General features: G+C 43.7%; 1 protein-coding gene across 1 annotated transcript in view; it reads right to left on the minus strand.

Moving 5' to 3' along the window:
* The window catches only part of ADAMTS16 (ADAM metallopeptidase with thrombospondin type 1 motif 16), a gene marked incomplete at both ends in the record, with an annotated part of 114564 nt that overhangs the window by 57017 nt on the left and 35693 nt on the right, over positions 1-21854 (minus strand). Inside the window, 6 exons of the mRNA XM_080933764.1 lie at positions 4888-5025; positions 11859-11964; positions 12818-12977; positions 15296-15379; positions 16972-17171; positions 19908-20169. Coding sequence (XP_080789890.1) covers positions 4888-5025; positions 11859-11964; positions 12818-12977; positions 15296-15379; positions 16972-17171; positions 19908-20169 — 950 coding nt within the window. The remainder of the gene's footprint in view (positions 1-4887; positions 5026-11858; positions 11965-12817; positions 12978-15295; positions 15380-16971; positions 17172-19907; positions 20170-21854) is intronic.

The raw sequence follows: 21854 nt of genomic DNA on the forward strand, positions 1-21854 counted from the left end.
GCAATCTCTTCAGAGGATGGGGGTAAAACCAAGTCTGAGGTCAGCATTACCCAAAACCAAATCCAGAGGAAGATATCAGAGAAAAATCACAACCCAAAATATTTCATAAGGATCACAGCGAAAGTCTTTAACAAGGCTTTAATGAAGAGTCCAAAAATATATAAAATTATGTATTACAACCAAGTAGTCTTAATTATAGCTTCAAAAATATAGGATATGGCACAGCCGTGTGGGCTTAGTCCTAGTTCAACATCCAAAAGTCAGTTAGAGAGCGTGTTGCAGAGATGACTCAGTCCTTAAGAGCTTTTCTACAGGACCTGGGTTTAATTTCCAGCATCCACATTGTGGTTTATAACTGTCTACTCGAGTTCTAAGGGATCTAACACTTTTTTTTTCTTTTGGCCTCTTTGGGTATTGGACATTCATACAACGCACACACTTATATGCAGACATGCAGGCAAAACATTCATACAAATAAAATAAAATACCAAGTAAATTTTTAAAAGAGAGTTGGCATAATCCACTTTGTCAATATCACACAACCTTACCAACAGCTGCAAGCAAAATGCAGTAAACTCCAACACCCATTCCTGGCAAACTAGGAGAAGAAAATCCCTTCAACTTAATCAAGAACATTTTAAAAGGCTAAATTCATAATCAGTCTTGCAAAAGATGAGACTTTCCCATTAAGACCAGACAGACAGTAAGCTATCTTCTCACTGATCATTCACAACTCCATACTTGACGTCTTCACCAAGTCGACAATGAAGCCAGCCATTGTGGGACAGGAGAGGAGTCTGTCTATGGGTGCAGATGACTGCCTATGAAGAAAATCTGGAAGTACCGAGGACACTGGAAACAATAAGTGTACATAGCAAACTTGTAACATAAAAGGCTAATATGAAAAATCAAACCGGCGAGGGAAGGTAAACTCAAATTGCTAGTGTCACTTATGTTGAGGTTTCAAGAACGAATCAGGAGCATGAATAGAGACAAATATGTATAACTTTAACTCGATGTGCACTAAACTGCTGAACGGAACCAGAGAACTGAACGGATGGGAAACACTTGGCATCCATGAGGAGGGAACAGAAGCAGTAGATTTGTTTGGTGTCTGTTCATTCTTGTTTTCATCTGTGGCTTCAGTGTGATTACTATAAGAACTCAAACAAGTCATTTTAAGGCTGTGAGCACTGACTCAAGTTTATGTGGAGAATAAAGAGATCTGCAGTGATTTGCACAAAATTTAAGGATAAGGACAAAGCTGAAGGGTCATACCGTCCATTTTTAAGACTTTGTAGAAACTCACAATAATCATAAGAATGTTGTAGCACCAAAAGAACAGATAAGCACCTCAGTGGGGCAAAAAAATCCAGCATAGAAAGAGTCCCATATAGATGTACTGGACTAATCTTCAACAAATGAAGCTTGAGTAACCAGATATCCACATATAAAATTATATGGATATTCTCAATCCATTTTCTGGTTTCAAGATTTGCTATAAACGTGTGGCAGTTAAACTCCTGTAGTTTCCTCAGATGCTCAAATGTACAGATGAGACAGAATAGAGACTTGAGAGATAAATCTGCCCTACGTTGTCAGCTGACTTTTAAAATACTTTACAAAACCCAGTGCAAAATAACTTTAGCTTTGACATAAAATGGTTCATCATTTTTGTCGCTGTTTGAAGTTATATGTGCATATGATAAAAATGAACTAATTCAATGTCTACCTAACTACAACAAATCTCTCACATGCATGTCTCGCACAAGTTAAAGGATGGGAAAAAGTAACCCCCAGAACGCTGTGTTTGGAGACTGGCTATTGCTGGTGAGGTATTGGCTAAAGAAGACTGAGGTGTCAATAGCAAGGCTTTGTAGCCCCACCTGAGACAAGTTACAGGCTTCGAGCACCACAGCAAACTGAGCGAGTCACATCATTACTGTCTCAGAGCTACGCCAGAAACAACATGGAAACAATTAGGTCAGAGACAGGTTGGGGATATCTCCAAATCTGTCACTCTAATGGTGGCACCATATTCTATATTAAGCTCCGTATTGTTCAGCTTAGTCATCGAACCTTTTCCAAGACAGAAAGCCGGGGCCGTGTGTTCAGAAAACACACTCTACGCTAACACAGACGCTTTCAAGGGGCGAGTTAAGTGCTGCTCTGCCTGGTAACGCTTATCCCTCTACTTTCCTGTCCCAACCTGGTGGGCCCTGTTGTTTCTTTCTGTATCTTCAGCACAAGCACCAGCCAGGGCTGGCGTTCCTCAGTGTGAACTCTGGACAGTGTCTGGATATAATGGAAACAGAAATGATCCCCATGGTGGCTCCGAAGGATCCCGTTTCCTTGCCCACCGCGTAGCACTGAGTACGGCAGGGGAGTTCATGCTCTCTTGCATCTACAGTCCCTCATGGGGGTCCCTTTCCCATGTGCAATGAACTAAATTCACAGGCCCACACTTCTGGGAGGGCAGCCATAGGCACCGCTCTATAGGACAGGATTCTAAATGGATAGAAATAAGAAACCGAAGAGGAGTCCATGTGGTGAAATGCGTCATGGCAGGCGAGAGTCTCTCCGGGTCACTAGCTCCCGGATGCAGACAGGAGTGACTGAAAGGCAGGCCAGAATCTCCCTGGGTCATGGATCTGATTTAGACACGAGTAACCGAAGAGTGTTGTGTGTATAAATGGGAAGTGAAAAATGACTTCACTGGGTGAATTTTCCAAACAAGTATCTGTCTTTCTGATTCCACCAAGATCAGAGAAAAGCTGTGCTGGCCACCCCAGGCCTGTTAGGCTCCTTTATTACATGTTTTTCCATTTTCCACATGTTGGGCTGCAGGAGAACAGCAGCCACATCTTACTCATGGCTGGGACTGTGTCCCAATGGCCACCTAACGGTGAAAGATAGCACACTATTTGAAGGGCTGGAAATCAGGGATCCAGCAAGCATGCCAGACAGGCATCAGGCAGCCTGGGGTTCCTTACTGCTGAAAACGCTACGTTTCATACATGTGAGACTGTCCAATCTGAAATTCTGTTTTCAGTTTAGATGCACCTCTGTACAGTTTGATATTAAGAAATGACAATATAAAACACTACATATTTATTTATAAGTAAAAACAATCTACAAAAATTAGTAAAGTTCCTGAAGGTAGTTTCATTAAAAAAAATCATTGATCATCTATTTTAATTGGTTATCGGAAAATCAAACCAGTGCTTCAGCATCTACCTTTTCTCTTTCAGCATTGGTGAACAGAACTGGATTTTAATTGCAGGATCTTAATAGTTTTAAGAACAGTGCTCTGATTTAAAGATTGCTGTGCACTTCCAATGCTCTTAAATGGTTTTTCTATTATTGGGCAGCAGTTTTTGTTTTGTTTCGTTTTACCATGAGTCTTCTTTATCTTCTTTTGGCCTCTCATGAGGTGAGAACTTTTACTACGTATTCAGTTTTCATCCTCTAATTTTCCAAGTCATCAGATGATAATTTAAACTTCTAAAAATGTTGATACTCTTGTCTCATAGACATAGAAGTGAAAGAGGGCTTTGCAAGAACTGGGGACATCTTTTTGTGTAATTCCAAATCTTCCCCGCTAACAAAAATAAGAGCAGAGTCACTCTGTAGGGCAAAATCTTTCTCACGACTGAAAATCTCACTTACACTGGAAAAGATGAAAGAGCTAAAGACACCTGAAACAGCCCCAGTGTGTTGTGGGGATCACGGAAAACTCCAGTAGAGGGAACCAGGATAAGAAAATGCAGAAGAGGACTAACCAAAAGGCCAGTCAATGCTGTCCCCAGTCTTGCTCAGAGCAGCTCATTTTAAATGGCAGCAGCATGCCTGAGTATTCTTGCTGGTCAAAGCCCAAGAGCAAGTGGCTGTAAGTGCCCGGCTCTAAGTGGGATATCAAATCACCGTTCTGTGTCCTTAGGAAGCAACCATGGACGGGGGTACAGAAAGCATGGACGAGCCAGGGGCTGCAGAGCGCAGGAGGAGGTGGGCTTTATGAAGCACCAATGTGCTTATGAAATGGCCTGGCTACAACATCCATGGACTCATGGAAACTGTGGTCCTCTGCAAGAGACAAGACTGGGGCTTGTTAACATCCCAGCATGGAGTCAGTCCCAGCTCTCTCTGAGGACTTTAATCATTTAAAGATCACTGTGGCAGAGCCATCACCACCACCATCACCACCACCACCACCACCATCAACAACAAACCAGAAAGGGAAAACAGCTAGGGATATGGAGAGCTGAGGGATTCCTAGTTAGAAAACTGCCAGACACAAGGACCTGAATCCAGATCTCTGCATCCTAAATATAAAGCCAGTTAATCAATAGATGTCTGCAATCCCAACCTTGTAGTGGGGTGTGGAGGGGAGCTAACAGTCCCTGAAGCTCATGGGTATTCCAACAGAGTCAAACCTGAGCTTCAGCCTCACGGTTTCAAAAAAGTAAATAAACAAGTAAAGGCGGGAAGCAACTAAACAATGATGCTTGGTTTCAACCATGGGTCCCACACCTATGTGTCCCCTGAACAAACCCCACACTTATGCAAACATACACATAAACAACGGAGAGAGAGAGAGAGACAGAGACCAGAGAGACAGAAAAACTGAGACACAGAGACAGACAGACAGAGACAGAGTTGCCAGAAGAAGGAATAATTTAGTGTAAGGCAGCAGGGAATGAGAGTATAAGGAAAATGTAAATGACCAGAATACATTTTATATTCATGCATGAACTTGTCAAAGAATAAATACAATTTCAAAATAAAAAACATACGAATTAGCATTTTAAGCAACAGGAAGTTGGCGGGAAAAATAAAAGATCCCCCTCAGTTCTGAGTGGCCAGAAAGCTGGCTCAAGGCATCCATACCTTAAGAACTTATGCAAGTACTGACGGCTGCAGGAGGACCAGGAGAAGACGCCATTGCGTCCTGCCAGTGTTGGGGACATTATGTTGCCCTCAGACTTCTTGCATACATTTCCTTCTCCATCATGAACCATGCCAAAGCTGAGGAGGAGAGAAAGTGGTCAAATCACAAACAGGGCTTTTAGTATCTAATATGCACCGAGAAGGAAAGTGGAGGGTGCGAAGACCAACCCTCTTCAGAAACAGGATTTTATCAGTCACACTGTGGAGCACTTTGTGTGCTCCCAGATCCTCTTGGAAGAGCAAGTGACTCATCACATAACTTCAAGGACAGCATATCAAAACTCAAGAGAGAGGATCAGAACCCACAGGCACGACCAGGACTGGTGGAGGCTTTGGAGCTGTTGCTTAGAAATACGGAAGTAATATGGGTGTGTCCTCAGGGCTGATCACTTTGGGATTTGGTACCAGGGAAGTTCTCTTGGACTATACTGTGACTCTCTGTCTGGGCTCACCATCCATGTTGGAATGTCAGCTGGTGTCACTGTCCTGGGAGATCGTGTCAACTGGTGTTGTCATCATCCTAGGATTGTGTAAGTGATCATCTTGTTAACCTTTCATGTTTGTAACTTCCTATAAGCATTAAGTGGACTCAGCAGGTTGTACTTATACATATGTATGTGCATGCATGTGTGTGTACATACGGGTGTATATACATGTGTCTACATATGTAACAAAAACATTGATGAAGTCATGAATTTAAGAGGAAGTAGGGTACATACAGGAGGAGTTGGAAGAGGAGAAATTATATAAACACAGTTACTCATGTGTGGAATTCTAAGAAATACAGAATAAAATTTTAATTAGAGAAAGAGATACTGAAGTTTCCAGCCAGAAGTTCTTGAGACAGAAAAATAAGATTCAGGCATGTAATTTCTTCAGATAAGCTCCCCTGGCGATGTCTGAGCCAGCATCAGCAACACTGAGCTGCCATGTGTACTCCTCGGGGACATGACATCCATGTCCACAACCATGCTGGGTGGCTCCTTGGCACTAGCTGGAAGCTGTGGCAGAAACACAGCGCTGAACTCCCTGACCTCTGCAGAGTGAACAAGGTTGCAAGCATAGGTGGGAATGCTTTAAATCTGTGCCCATTCTGACTGAGAAGAAGCCACAGCAGTTTGGAGGTTCTGCCCTGGCCTCCTGCAGGGACACATGTCAAGCCTCAGTAGCTATGGAAGAGGGAACCACAGTTGCCTGTGTATTTCTCACTGCCAAACAGCATGCTCTTCAGAGAGTTGTGACAAAGGCAGTCTTAAACCTAGAGGGACAAGTGACTCAAGTAGCCACCTTCTAACAAAGCTTTGAATCCCTTAAATTCCCAGAGTCTCGCCTGCAGAAGGACTCATCCCCATTTTCAGCTCTTTCAGGAAGCCTTGAAAGAAAGGGTAGGGCATGTGGAAGAGCCACAGGACCCTGAAAATCTCCACTACTGTCAGCACGTTATTCAGGGCCCACTTACTATTGGCCACTGCTATTTACTGCTCTGTTGTTATTTTGGTTCCCTAAGAACAGGTGCTGAGTGAGTGGAACCCAGAGGAAAGAGGAAAGGCTCCTGAGAGAAAGTAGAAGTGTGGAGGTTGGTTACTCAGTTCATGGAAACTATCAGGATTTCCATAAAGAGCACATGGAACTCAACACAGGACATGGGGTGGGCTCTAAGGAGAACAAGAGAATATGTCCTTCTACAGAGGCTGAGAACACAGTGTGTACTTAGACACTTACTGAACCACATAATATTGTAAGTTAAAAGAATATCTGGTTGTTTCTAGCTCTGGCTATTGAGGTATGTTGGAGCATCTTTTGGGTATATGCCTAGAAGTGGTACAGCTGGGTCTTCAGGGAGAGCTATGTCCAGTTTTCTGAGGAACTGCCAGACTGATTCGCAGAGTGGTTGTACCAGTTTGCAATCCCACTAGCAGTGAAGGACTGCTCCTCTTTCTCCACATCCTCACCAGCGGCTGCTGTCACCTGAGTTTTTGATCTCAGTCACTCTGATTGGTATACAGTAGAATTTCAGGGTCGTTTTGATTTGCATTTCCCTGATGACTAAGGACATTGAGCATTTCTTTAAGTGCTTCTCAGCCATTTGAGATTCTTCTGTTTAGCTCTGTATCCCATTTTTCAATAGGGTTATTTGGTTTATTGGAATCTAACTTCTTGAGTTCTTTGTACATTTTGGATATTAGTCCTCTATCAGATGTAGGGCTAGTGAAAATCAAGGAAATCGTGGATTTTGCAGGCAAATGGATGGAACTAGAAAATATCTTGAGTAAGATAACCCAGACCCACATTGACATGCATGGTATATACTCACTGATAAATGGACATTAGCCAAAAAGTTCAGAATACCCATGATACAACTTACAGACTGTAGGAAACCAAAGGCAGGCATACGTGTGGAAACTGAAACTTAGAAGGGGAACAAAATAATCCTGGGAGGCAGAGAGTAGGAGGAGAACTGGTTGGGAGAGAAAAGTGGAGAGGAGAAAGGGGGGCAGGATTAGGCATGGGGAGAGACAGGAGGGACACCCAGAGGGCCAGGAGAATGAGTCAAAATATGCAGCACTAGGGATTAGGGGAGACCTGGGATATGAGAGGCTACCAGGACTCAATAAGAATGACATTAGCTGAAATGCCCAGCTGTGGGGAGAGGGAAGCAGAAGAGACCACCTCCAATAGACAGACATAGCCCACAGTTGAGCCAGGAGACCATCTACCCATCTTCAAAAATTTTATCCCAGAATCTGTCTAAAGAAAATGCTGGGACAAAAATGAAGCAGAGACTGAAAGGCCACCCAGTGACTGGCCCAACTTGAGATTAACCCTGTGCATGCACACCAAATCCTGACACTATTACTGAGGCCATATTGTGTGTGCAGACAGGAGCGGGGCATGGCTGTCCTTGGCGAGGCTCTACCAACAGCTGACTGAGACAAATGTAGATGCTTACAGCCAACCATTGGATTGAGGTTGGGAACCAATATGGAAGAGTTAGAGGAAGGACTGAAGGAGCTGAAGGAGATTGTAACCCTATGGGAAGAACAACAGTGTCAACTAACCTGAACCTCTCAGGGCTCCTAGAGACTAAGTGAAAAACCCAGGAACATATATGGGCTGGTCCATAGCTCCAGGCACTTGTGTAGCAGAGGGCTTCCTTGTTTGGCCTCAGTGGGAGAGGATATACTTAATCAGGTAGAAACTTGATGCCCCAGGGAAAAGGGATGCTGGTAGGGGTGAGTGGGCAGGTGGGAGAACACTCTTTCAGAGGATGGAGGGGAGAGATGGGATGAAGAACTAGAGAAGGGAGGACCAGGAAGGGGGCAACTTTTAGAATGTAAATAAATAAAATAATTGAATAAAGATACAAAATAAATAACAGTTCTAAATCCCATTTCATATGTGGCATTAAACAGTTGACATATAATTGATACCTTACTAAACTCTACCTTGACAAAGATAAAACAAAGGACTGGGGAGAGTCCTTTATCCAGAAGAAAGCCCAGAGCTGAGACATGAGGATACCAAGGTCATGCATTTAGTATCCATGCAATGGTCTAACTAGAAGGTGACTGAAGGGTGTATCCAAGGAGATCCTGCAGGCAAATATTGTCAGATTTCTTCAAAATTCCTGGTCAGTACCAAGGGTGATGTGGATGTGGTCATTTTAACCTCCACCCATTCTCTGAAGTTCTATTAAAGGCAATTAATCAAGGCTAAGGCAACCACATGGCAGGGGAAATGTGTCACGGCTGTGAGAAGGATTTGGGCTGAAATCCCAGAAGGGAGGCTACACTGGGAGAGAGCAATGACAACCAAATGCCAAAGCACGCTGTCTGGGCTGGCCTTTGACCTGCTTTCAGAGGAGAATGTTACAGCCCCACACATGACCTAGATAATTTTACTATCACAGCCTACATTCTAAGGAATTCAAATAACAATGCCCGCTGTCTGGAGATTACTTGGTTTTCATTTTTTTAATTGAAGGTATTTTCAATGATCAAATTTCAAAGTTTGCTAGTATTAAAACATTATAGAGACACGCTGCAAACTTTGGCTACCCAAAGCACGTCCTGGGAGACTTCTGGCATACTAGCAGGCTGTGAGGTGGGGGTGAGCACGTGCTCGTGTTCTCACCCACGCCATGTGATCTGGGTGCTTACAGAATCTGTGTCCTTCTACATCATGCTTTATCTTTCCAATCAGCACACTATGCACAGACATGATGAATGCGTCTATCACATAAACGTGCCACAGAGGCCACATATGATATGAATGTTAAAGTAATGGAGGAAAAAATAGAAGTATCTCAGATATACGGTTGGTATTTGTCACCGAGATGTATAACTCAAGCTGTGTATTACAGATGAAACTAATTTCAGTATACCAGAACACTCTATTTAAAATGGTTATCACCCCATAGGCTAAATAATAAATATCACCCATCCCTTTATCCTTAATTATGTGCAGGACCCAGATGTCTCCTATCCATACTCTTAGGCATACCATCTGCAAATACAACACTCAATACCAGCTTCTCCATTTCTGTTTGTTGACTCAAGAGCAATCTCCCAGGACTGTCTTTGACTCAAATAAAAAGTATTAGCCTGGAGGTCACGTTGCTAAGCGAGATACACCAGATTCAGAAAGACAAATAGTGTGTGTTTCCTCTTGTACTTGAAGTCTAGATTTAAATGTGTGTATGCATTCCTACCTACCTCACTATATACATACACACGTATGAAACGGAAGTATAAGGTGGAGGAAGGGACATTATGAGGAACAAGACAAGAGAATGAGGAAAGAAAGAAAACAGTGTATACTTCTCGTGTGGAAAATAAGAATGTATGTGTATGCATACATACACATGCACACACACACACACACACACACACACACACACACACACACTCACACAGGGGCTACAGGGTGGAAGCAGACTCCCATCACAATGGGGTATGCAGAAGGGAAGTGGAAAGTGCAAATAAAACAGGGTACAACAATATATGTGTAAGACAATGTCACTGTGAAACATATATAATTAAATAACCAGTAAAGAAGACATACATCACAAGCATGATTTCAGATAAAGTGTTTTGTTAAGTATACTCAGAATTCAGAGCCTCTCATGTCTTCCACTCTTCTGAGTCCTGCCGTTGCTTTCAGAAAGTACTTATTCATCGCTAACCTATCTTCAGGGTGAGGACCAGTGAGCAGTCTCAGTAAATGGTGCAGGCTGTTGGGACAGTGTGGCTAAGGAGGTGGGATGCCTTGAATAGAGCAATGGAGCAATGTTATCCAGATGGTGACTCTCTTTTCGATGATAAAGGTGACTGTAGGTAGGACCAGATGACCATAGCTCTGACACAGACTTCCTCACTAGGAGGCAGAGGCATGAGTGGAGTCCCCAGATAGGGTGAGATTAGGAGACTTTAGACAGGTTTCTGGAGTGTGCAAGAATTATGATAGGAGCTGGGCAAATTGTTGAACTCACTGAGCTGCAGTTTATTCCTATGTAAAGTGGGACGAACAAGCCTTTTATACATCCAAGATGCACTGTGCTCCTGATATACATCCAAGGTGCACCGTGCTCCTGATATACATCCAAGATGCACCGTGCTCCTGATATACATCCAAGGTGCACCGTGCTCCTGATATACATCCAAGGTGCACCGTGCTCCTGATATACATCCAAGGTGCACCGTGCTCCTGACACGTCAGCAACACAAAGACTTCTTTGTGCACTAATGGTGGGGACATATGTGCGGTGGTAGGGTGGTAGGAAGAGGCTCAAATGCCAGTAGGTTTCAAATACAAGCACTCTTAAGAGGAGTGACAATGAATAACCCAACATGACCCTGGGATCGTCCCAGAGGGCAGTGGCAATCAGTAAGCTAGGCCATGGCTTATGGGCTGGCTTCCTGTAATGCTCTTTTAGTCCAGTGACTGGGTCAGCTGAGACTGGAGACCTAGAATTCAACTGAAAACAGATCAAGCTGAGTTTCGGTTGAATTAGCCACCTGCAGCAGTGACCAGTACAGACAATGCCTATATCTCTCTGCTTATCAAGCTCTAGTGGGCCCAGTTCTCGGTGACTTAAGTATTTCTTGCTGTGATTGTTTAATTAACTGGAGGTATGGTTGAGAGGACAGCAAAAGCCTTGCACCATTATAATAATGAAAGTTTTTAGCTCTAGCAGACTATTAAGATACAGTTATGTCTTAACTGAAAGCCTTATACAGTGTAGGTGTAATTTTCTGGGCAATGAAATCATCAGTCACTACCTGTGATAATTAAGTACTAGTGCAGGATGTACGACTTCACCTTCAGGTCAAAAGTTCACATGGCCAAAGCCTGCAGGGCTTCCATAGGCTGTGACTGAACAAAGGCATGCACATGTGCACCTGTGGTGGTGGTATGTGTGCGAGAAACAACACAACCTGATGTTACCTCATTTTACAAGCAATAGCTCAGAGTCAGGGTTAAGACATGGAAAATTAACCAGATCTTCACAGCACCAACTTCTCAGTGGCCACACTGACAAGTTCCTCTTGTATACCTCTAAGTACAGCATGTCTACACATCATATATGAGATCACATGTATGTATGTATATACATACACACACACACACACACACACACACACACACATATATATATATATATATATATATATATATATATATATATATATATATATATGCATGCGTGTTCTTATATGTATTTGTGTGTGTGTGAAGAAAACTCCAGAGCATCTACCACTGACAAGGAGACATGTTTCTCTGTTCAGTCAGGTGGAGTACTTTAAGAGAAGTCTACTGGAATAAGATGGATCCACAGAATCAATAGATCCACAGTAGATATCATCCAGTGAAGAGATGACATCTCCCGTCCTCCAGTGAGACAGACTTACTTGTGTCCAGACTCATGGGCAATGGTGAAGGCTAGTCCAAGTCCTGAGTCTTCATTGATGGTGCAGCTGCGGTACTTACTGCACATCCCACTAATGGGTGCAAAACCTATAGGACATAAACATAAAGAGAATATAATACAATAGTGTTGATTTATAATGAGTGATGGTGGTTTCATGTTCTGGTATTTGATAGTTTGGTCCTCATCTTCATTTGGGAAATGTGAGATGGGCTACTCTTGGGCAGCCATGGTGTACTGATGTATCTTATATTTCCCTAGGACAATATACTCTGTCTTGTGATAAACAAGTTTAGTTTTTATGCATTGTTCCTGGAAGAGACCAAAGTTGGAACAAAAGTCCAGTGTGGTTTCTCCTCATGTCTCCTATGAGCTTTTCTTCTTTTCCCTCTATCTTTCTGTAGTATTAAATCATTTAATTTCTGAGAAACAGAGTTAACCTCTGCAACACTGGATCCTATCTGGCAGCTTCCATATTAAAAACTCAAACCCTCTGAACTTGGGGAACAAATAGAGTAAAACAAAAAGACTCAGTGTGGAGCCCTAGATAGTAGTGCACTTCTTGGCCATTTAAAAATTGTTAAGACTCCTGACTGTGCATACATTAGAACATGGCTGGACTGCTGATAGTCAGACCCTTACTGAGATGTGTAGAGACGGAGAACAGGGTGTTACTGTGGCATCTCCATCAATATTAATGAATCCACTATTCCTGCGACATTGTAAGACAGCTTGAATCTTCCTGTCCCATTTGCAGTGGAAGGAGACATGGGAAAGGGCAGATATTACATGAGAAGGGACAAGCTCTGGTTGTTGCTACAATCAGTGGACTCACACAAGAAAGCTACTGGTGGTGGTGATGGTAACTACACTGCCCCCCAAAGACACCAAAGACACCCCCACCACACACACATCCCTCTAAATCATGCTGGAGAATCTTACCCAATGTGTCACACGGTTCGTTCTTCCATGAACATATGTCCAGACCAGTCAGTAGGATGGCGTGGTCATGACGTGTTCCATCTTTCCCCATCAATCCAGATTGCCACTGGCAGAAGCTGGTTAACGTGTGGTCTGCGTGGTGACTAATCGCCAGCCCTGGCTAGGCAAGAGAGGCCGAGACACCCACAGAAATGTAGAGAAAGCATGCTAAAGCCATTCTCAACACAGCAGGCTGTTCTCAGTGGAGATTTAAAACACAAAGATGAACCCAGAACACACATAGACTTCAACATCCCAAAGACTGTATTATACAAATCTGTGTAGATTCAGAGAACTCACTTAGGTGCTTTTCTGTACAAAATCAATTGGCATATATGATGGATTCTTGGATTCAGTGACCAAGAAAGACAGCATCTGAGTAAGAGTCTTTCATTAAAAAAAAAAAAAAATTCTTGAATAACACTTTGCAAAATTGTGGCTGGAATTGGATCATTTGTGTGTGGCCTATATAGTACACACACACACACACACACACACACACACACACACACACACACACACACACACACATACACAGAGGGGGGAGTGGGGTGGAGGAGAATACCTCCCAGCAATGAATTCACAACCATAGCCAACAACATTTTCACCCTGATGTAACAGTGTTAAGCCAGTAACTTTTCTACACAGAGACAACTTGTTTATAACAAGAGTTCAATTTCTAAATAAACTTTAATGAAACAATATACAATTCCATTAGCCTTATCCATACATGTCAGTTGTAGCAGTGGACCGTGGGTGTGAAGTCTAGAACTACATGAGTTGGAGGATGGAGGGCCAGAAACACCGTGAGAGCTGGTGCATTGAGATATTGACCCAGGTGGAGGTTTGCTTCAGTGTCCCCAAAGAAATCCGAGAACATCAGCTCACATGCCCCCGCTACAGAATGCTATAATCCCTAGAAAAAGTTCTCTCACAGTCGCTAAAGACATTTTCCTCTTAAATGTTTATTTTGCTTTTCCAAATCATATGCACCTAAGCGACCTGCTGCCCATTAAGCACACAAGCATGCCTGCATAGCTCATCTTCTGATTTCCAGGAAACTGTTGTTAATTAAAGTTAACACAGGTGTATGATCAAACGATAACCTTGCTTATTCTTTGCATCTTGGATGAATTCCAAAGCAAGAACGTTTTAATACAGGGAATAATTAACCTGTCACCCGAGAAGCCTGGCTAGTTCAGCAAAACCTCCCAGCTGCTCACTCACAGAGCAGACAATGGGGTTAGACGGGCCAGACAGCCTGCCCTGCTGCCTCCAAGCTGCATGGAAAAGGGGCATCCCACAGATGTTATGAATCATCTCTGATTCTATCTAAAACATTCTTGGCTTTATAAACAAGAACACCGTGGCTACCAGGAAACACCGAAGACGTCACCAAGGGTAGGAGTGGATGCTGGGTGTCTAGCTCAGGCCCTGAGCCCACATGCCTTTGCTGAGTCAGTAACCAGCTTAGGAGAAATAGAAGTGGGGGGAATTTTTAACAAAGACTTCTATATTGCAGATGCTGTGAGGAGTTCCTTGGGGTGCACAGCATGCATCTGTGTGGGGTGACAGAAGGCTGCCCTGTGAGAAAGGGTCTTCTTTCCCCCATTGCCACCAAAACAGCATTAACTTATATTAGTGTCCAGTAAGGAACGCATGCTCTATCTTCCAGGATCTCCAGATGAAAGTAGAAACCTGCATCTAAGCATTGTGGGGATTTCTGGAAGGAGAAGGTGGCAGGGTAAAACAACACAGCACAGGACGGTATGGTACAGTTCGCCATCCATGCTAGAAACATGGTTGGTCTTCTGAAGCACAGGTAGGAAGCTCACAGAGGTGAGGACACATTGGTCCTTCATACTATCAGTGTGTTTCCTTCCCACAGTCTCATGACAAATGTGTCCTCTGTTCTGTTTTCTCATGGTCCCACATACACAACCCCTTCTCTTTCATGCACACACATACATATACCACACACAGACCCCTAAACAAACTACACATATCACATATATACCACACACACCACACAGACTCATACACACAACACACATACCACCCACACAACACACATGAATGCCATACAACACACACATGCCACACAGCACACACTCAAATACCACATACACACCACACACACACATACACCACACACACCGCACACACCATATGCATATGCATATTACATATGCACACACACACACACACACACACACACACACACACACAGACACACACCACATGTACCACTAGAAAGAAATGAGATGGGTCATTGTAAACACAGAATATGAAATAGTTCTTTTCCCAAATAAGAGGAAAGTAAAGAATGTGCAGAGCAAGCAATAGGATTAAAGTAAAACCCAAAGCCTTTCACACCCAGCCTTTCACACCCATTCTCCTCCAGGGAAAAGAAAGCTGCTGCTTTTGAAGCTGGAATACCTGCTCATCTTCCAGCAGAATGAGTCCCACAATGACGATATTGATGTTTCCCCCAATGGTTCCATCCTTAAATAAAGCAGACACCTGAAACAGAAAAACAGTATCTGCATGAACTGTGAGCGTGTCCTCTCCTAGCCGTGGCCCAACTCCTTGCATGCAAGAGCAAACCCTACTTCTTCAGTGCCTGAGCTAGTGAGTATCATCCGCTTACATTTTTCAGATAGGAAAGATATCTAGAACCCTAACTGTGGAAACTTGGGTGTCTACAGTCTACAGTTAAAGTTTGAGTGGGAGGAGGAGGTCCACCTATTATCTATCATGAAGAAACAGGTTTTAAAGATTCCCCTCCTGCTCCTCCTCCTCTTTCTCCTCCTCATCATCCAACAGCCTTGCTACGTAGGCTAGCTGACCCTTAGCTCACACGCCACTATCCTCAGCTTCCTCTGAGTCCTGGCCTGTGCCACTGTGTGTTACAAGGATTATTTTGATTACAGCATAAGCCAAGTGCACTACAGGACTTTGAGAAACACATGGGGTGATACTGGGGCAAAACCAGGAAGACACAACAGAGAGGAGGAGTGTGGAGGCCTCAGACAACCTCTAACAAGGTAAGGAAATACTGGAACATCTCCACGGAACACAGGCGAATGGCAGTCACCACTGATCGTGGACTCAGGGACCTGAGCTAGAGAACAGCTTCAGAGCCAGGCTCTCTGGGAGTTCTCTGGGAGGACAGATACTCAACGAATTTCTCTGAGAAGAGAGAGAATTTGGAGTCACTGTGGGGAGTGAGACATATTTGGGATACTCTGGGGAGTCACAGATTCATGTGGGCATTCAGTTCACAGGCATCAAAATACACATTTGAAACACTGTCATTAACTCTCCTGACACGGGAGCACCTCAGTTTTTCTCTCCCTGATGAGGAGCTATCCCACAGGTGGCAGGTGGGGAGCACGGCTCCTGAGTCCTCAGTGACCCCCACCGGTGTTCTTTATACAAAGACACACTTCATCTGGGTTTTTAGGTCTCTGCAGATAACTTAGATAAATGAACATTAACATTCATAAAAAGATAGGCAATATCTGCACTTCCCATTGCAATATCTGCACCTCACATTGCAGGTAAATCTGATAAAGGGTTGTTGTGTCAACGTCCCGGTGAGATTTCCAGTGTGTGAAGACATCAGTGAACCCTAAATGCCTCACCAACAAAGTTGCAGTGGCGATCTAATTAGTTTCTCCCGATTTTATTCTCCAAAGTTCTGAGAATTCACCTCTTGATTGAAAGTTAGTAAAATGAGAGTTCCTTATACTAAGACTTGGCTACACAAATGAGGAATGAAGCATACATTGTCACATACACAGAGAGACACACATACAAACACACACATGAACAATCATACACATAAACATATGTATATAATGTACACAAGAACACAGGGTCATTTAAACACACACACTATACACAGACAGATACACACATACACAGGTATACACAAGCAGATGTGTACTTGCATGCACACACACACAGAGGCACACACACATACACAAACACACATGTTTGTATGCACACACACACAGGTACACACAGAGGCTCACGCACACATTCAGACACACACTCACAAGGACACATACATGCACACATGCACACACACACCAACACACCAGCCCTACCATGTTGAGAATGGTGAGGACGTAGGTTGTAATGTTCTCATGGCCGTGGCTTTGCATCATCTTTCTGTCAACCACCACCAGCGTCTCCACATTCAACTCTTCATTTCTGTGGGATTTCAAGAGTGAGCGCTTGTGTCGGGAGCTAGGCTTGTACTCATCAGACAAGATGTAGAGGTCACCATCGGGAGGCTGGGGCATGTCTGAAAAGAGATGTGTAGAGAGCAAGGTAAAGCACACTCACAAAACCAGAGGCACAGCTGACCCTACAGAAATGTCTGAGAATGAATGAGGCAGCCCTCAGTTTAACGGCAGCTTGTGCACACAGAGAGACCAAAGCTTGGCCGTAGGATTCTCGTGTTACAAGAACACAGAACGGCCAAGCTTTTGGAATACAAGACATGTTTTAAAGTCACCTTCCAAATTTAAATGATGTTCGTGCAATCTGGGTGTCTTGGAAACCATTTCCAGAACCCACTTAGCATTGTTTTGTTCTGCTTTAGAATGAGAAGTGAACCCTTGCATCTAAGATGAACAGGTCCTAGGACCAAGGGCACAAGGACTTGCAGAGCAGTCCTCCTCCACAGTTACTGACAGTATCAAACAGTATAGGGCCACCAGCACAGCCATCTGCACTGGCTCACGTTTATTTCACAGTTGATGCTGGGGTCAGGGTATAGCTAGTTTTCCAATACCCTTCTTAGTCAATCACACACCATTGGTGGCAGCTGCACCTGGTGGGTGTTACACATTCTAACACCCCCCATATACTTAGCAGATTTAATTGTAGAGCAATCCGTACTCTGCCCCTTGCCCAGTGGTTTCTTCAAAATGCTTTTGGCAACAATGAAAGTTAACACTCTATGGAAAACAATTAACACCAGAAGGTGGCTAAGAAAATGCAGGATTTTTTTTTTCATTTTGTGGGAAAGTATACTTTGATCCTCACCTGGTGATGTGAGCCTCCCACTGGACAATCTTACCCATGGAGCCTGCTATGAACATACACCTCTCTGCTTGACTAGTGCTCACAGCCAGAGCACATTAATTCTTCTGGTTTGTTGGTCAGTTGGGATTAAAAACTGAAACCAGAAGTGATCCAATATCCCGAACTATCTTAGTTTAAACATGAATCATTCGCTAGGATCACACCACACGGGTATGTTAAGGCATGAAGGCAATGACTTCTCCATTCAGTTTGGGATTCCACCCCCAGGGTAGTTCATTATGTGTATACACAAGTATTCCACATCTCAAAAAAAAAAAAAAAAAAAAAAAAAAAAAAAGATGAAATAGGTGAAGTTTCCCATCTCAAGTATTCCAAAGAAAGCATAATCTGTATGTCAAACCTATGCAAACCCTCGCCAGCCTGAGCCAGACTTTATTAGTATTGTGACTTGCATCCTGGGTCACTCACTCAGCCTCCATTTGAGCTACTTACTGTATGAGATGCTATGGGACCAGAGGCAGAGCAGTAAGGGAAGACAGCTGCTGTCTCCTCTCTAGAAAGTGTTAGGAAGGAATTCCATGTTTGGTGTGGTCTTAGATCCATTGACCTTAACCCCATGTGGTGGGGAAATGTTTGCTCAACTAAAGGACACATCAGAGGACATATCCCCAGTGCTGGCTACAGAGGCAGAAGGTCCTAGGGCTATCACACTGGCCAGAGCTCTTGGAAGCTCTTAGGGCAACACTATGTGCTTCAGGTCAGTGCTTTCTGAGTGACCTGGGAACGTGAGTCCAGCTAACCCCACATCAGTGGGTGCCTATGGCTGGGATGATGACATTGTGACATTCCTTTTACCAACCATAGTTCCGGTTTCAGCATCCGCTTTAGCAAGTTGTCTGCATTGCTCACTTGTTTTCAGACAGGCGCCTCAGGGAGTGCAGAGAGAACACGCACAGGTTTGCACGCAGGTGTTCTAATGGAGACAGCCTTTGTATGAATTAACCCCACTTAGAAGAACAGGACCTCACTGACAAGACCTGGACTCATCCCACAAGAAGTCAAGCAAGCAAAAGACACATCCCTCTGTGTTGGACTCCATCTGAGATCTCCAGCTCTGTCTGAACACAGCCCTTGGATTTTGTTCCCAGAATAAAATGGGTTCAGACACTACACAGGCTATTATTATTATTATTATTATTATTATTTAATTAGATACTCAGAATTTACATGTGAGTTGTTATCCCTTTACCCTACTTTGATACCTCAGTGACATTTATTTCTTCATTGATAGTCAGGGTGTTTACCCATCCCCTAAGATTCACCAAGAGCCACAGAGCACCTGCCAGGTTCTCTCTTCTGCTTCCAGGAGGCAGATCAAAACCATTATCAGAAGCAGAGAAGGCTGGGACAAGAGACCTAGGCTTCTTTTGTGCTTTCTGGGAAGGGCCAATCAGAAGATACCTGGACACTCAGACAAAAAGGGACCCTAGGGAACTGTGGTTTCCTGGATCAGGAGAGCTACATTACGTGCAAACAAGGGCTCTCACTTGTGGATCAGTACAAGACTCTCCAAAGCTTTGCTGACAAATTGCAGGTGAGTGCTGGACTTCGCTTGCCTCTTTGATGTAGGGGTGTCAAGCTTCAAGTATGCATAAAAATAAGTTACCTCAGCAGGAAAAGTATGTGGACTTTAATTTGTCTAAACCTCAAGTATAGAATTACTGGGGAGCAGGGAGATGCCAGGGCTCTTTTTAAAAAAGATGTCTGGCAGGTTCTATACTTCTGAGAAGTGTGTCATTTAATATGTGTAAGGACTAGCTTTTTAAAAAAATCATCTGCCACATTTATCTACCACCAGTGACAGATATAATAATACCACCGAACTCACCCCTGACGGCAGCAGTGAGAGAACATTTCAGTAAATTAAAATTGTTCCACTATCTTATCTAATTACAAAAGTCAATAAGTACAGAAAATCGCCCTTACATACATTTCTTGCGTCGTCCACAGAAATGCTGCTTTTGTGAGCTGCCAAGGTGGAAGTTGTCACGGTGCAGGTGGGGTCTTGCCAGGTCTCGCTTCCTGGTGATCATCAGGACTTCATTTCCTCTAGGAGCCTGGCGCTCTGTGGATCTCTTGTACAGAACATGGGAGGGAGACCTGCCCTGTGCAGAGCTGTTCAGATTGCTTGTTAGGTGCGAGGGCAGAGGCTTTAGGAAGTAATCGGCATCTTCTGTCCTTATCATACCTAACTGGAGAAAAGGGGAGGGAAAGAGAAAACGCCATGATCTATCAACACGAACAGAACTAGTTCAGCCTGGCTTTGCTATCATTCCTCCTCCAATATGGCTGCCCCGCCACTGGAACCTGGTGTGGAAGGGCTCAATGGCCTGGGCCTAAAAGGAAGTGTAAGAAGGTCCTTGCATAAGACCCCTCTTCTCATCTGTATCCTCCCAGGAGTATGTACCCTGACTTAGAGATGACAGGGGAGATGGGGCTCATGACACAGCAAAGGCAGGGATTTTAAGCCACAATTTCTTAGGTCTGGAGAAACCATGTGCATAGGGTTAGATATCAATATTAGCAGGTATTCTCAGTAGAGAGAAGCAATTAAAATCCTAATAATTTTCAAAAGTCTATTCTAACAAATTTCGATTTTTTTAATAACATGCAGTACATTCCAGAAAATATGTTAACAGAATTCATCTAGGACCAGCGAAAACTACCTTGCTACATGTATAGATCATAGTAGCCTCGGTTTCCCCTTTGCCTACTCACCCTCGTTATCAAAACCCTACAGAGCAAAGCCTCCAAGTCCATCAGAAGTTTAAGGATGAACAAATTCAACCAAGCTGCACGATACAACAGCAGCACAGAAAAATCAGTAGCAGTGGAGAAAGGGTCTGAAAACAATCAGGAAGGTGGTTGCTTACAATAGGTACAGACAGAAAGAAAAGTAGAAATAGGCTCAGTCAGTATTTCAAAAAGCTCCCTCCCAAGTGGGAGAACATGAAGAAAAGTCTCATTAAGGTTCATGATCACTGATGAATATTCAAAACGCCTTCTACTTTGCCCTGGTAAGTGGGAACTTTGCAGGGTTACCCCATTGTTGCTATTCAAGCTGATTTTAAATTCCGTGCACACTGAATGAAGACACCTGGCTACATTTGTTTGTGATTTCAGGAGCCCTCCATTTTCATGGGCGGCTGGGGGGAGGGAGTCTCTCACACTGATGCCCACCAAATGTGCTGCCTGGCTGTCCGCTGAGTTTTAAGATTTACGCAGGCTTGGATGACAGGCATGGGGAAACATTCTCTAGGTATTGGGAACGGGCCAATTTCAGTTGTAGGGAACAGTGATTTGGAGTGGGAGTTCTGACAGAAAGCACAGGCTTCTCACACAAGGGAAGTTAAGCATTAGCCACAGAACTCCTGCTGAGGAAGCAGACCTAAACAAAGGGAGACTTGGTTAAACTATCTGTGAAGCCATCAGGACCATGGGGGGTAGAGTTGGCCACCTGGGGCACAGATTCCACCAAGTCCTGGAAGTGGCAAATCTTTGAATGTCTAATCTGAGCCAGGCAGAGCAAGAACAGGCTACAATGTTGGTCTTCTGGAACTTTTAGCTGAAAGAGGGTTCTTGTTTGTAGTTCTACCCGGGAACAGCCAAGTTTGGAATTCCATTGCTGCCCTGGCCCGCTAAGTTTCCTTCTTGTGTTTTAGTTGACCCAGTAACATAAGTATCACAGAGGTGTTCAGCTCCAGGTCCTACTCATGGTTTTTCATGTTATTGAAGGTAACTAGTGTAGCCAGACTTTTGGCTACTTTGTGGGTTCTTTCTAAGTCTGCTCTTCTCCAACCCCCTTGAACCCCCTAACACTGAATAGAAGAGTAAAAAGAATAGAGGGAAAAGGGGGTGACATCCTTAGAGTACTTCT

This window comes from Micromys minutus, assembly GCF_963924665.1.
Source record: "Micromys minutus genome assembly, chromosome: 20".
In the NCBI taxonomy this organism is placed as follows: domain Eukaryota; kingdom Metazoa; phylum Chordata; class Mammalia; order Rodentia; family Muridae; genus Micromys; species Micromys minutus.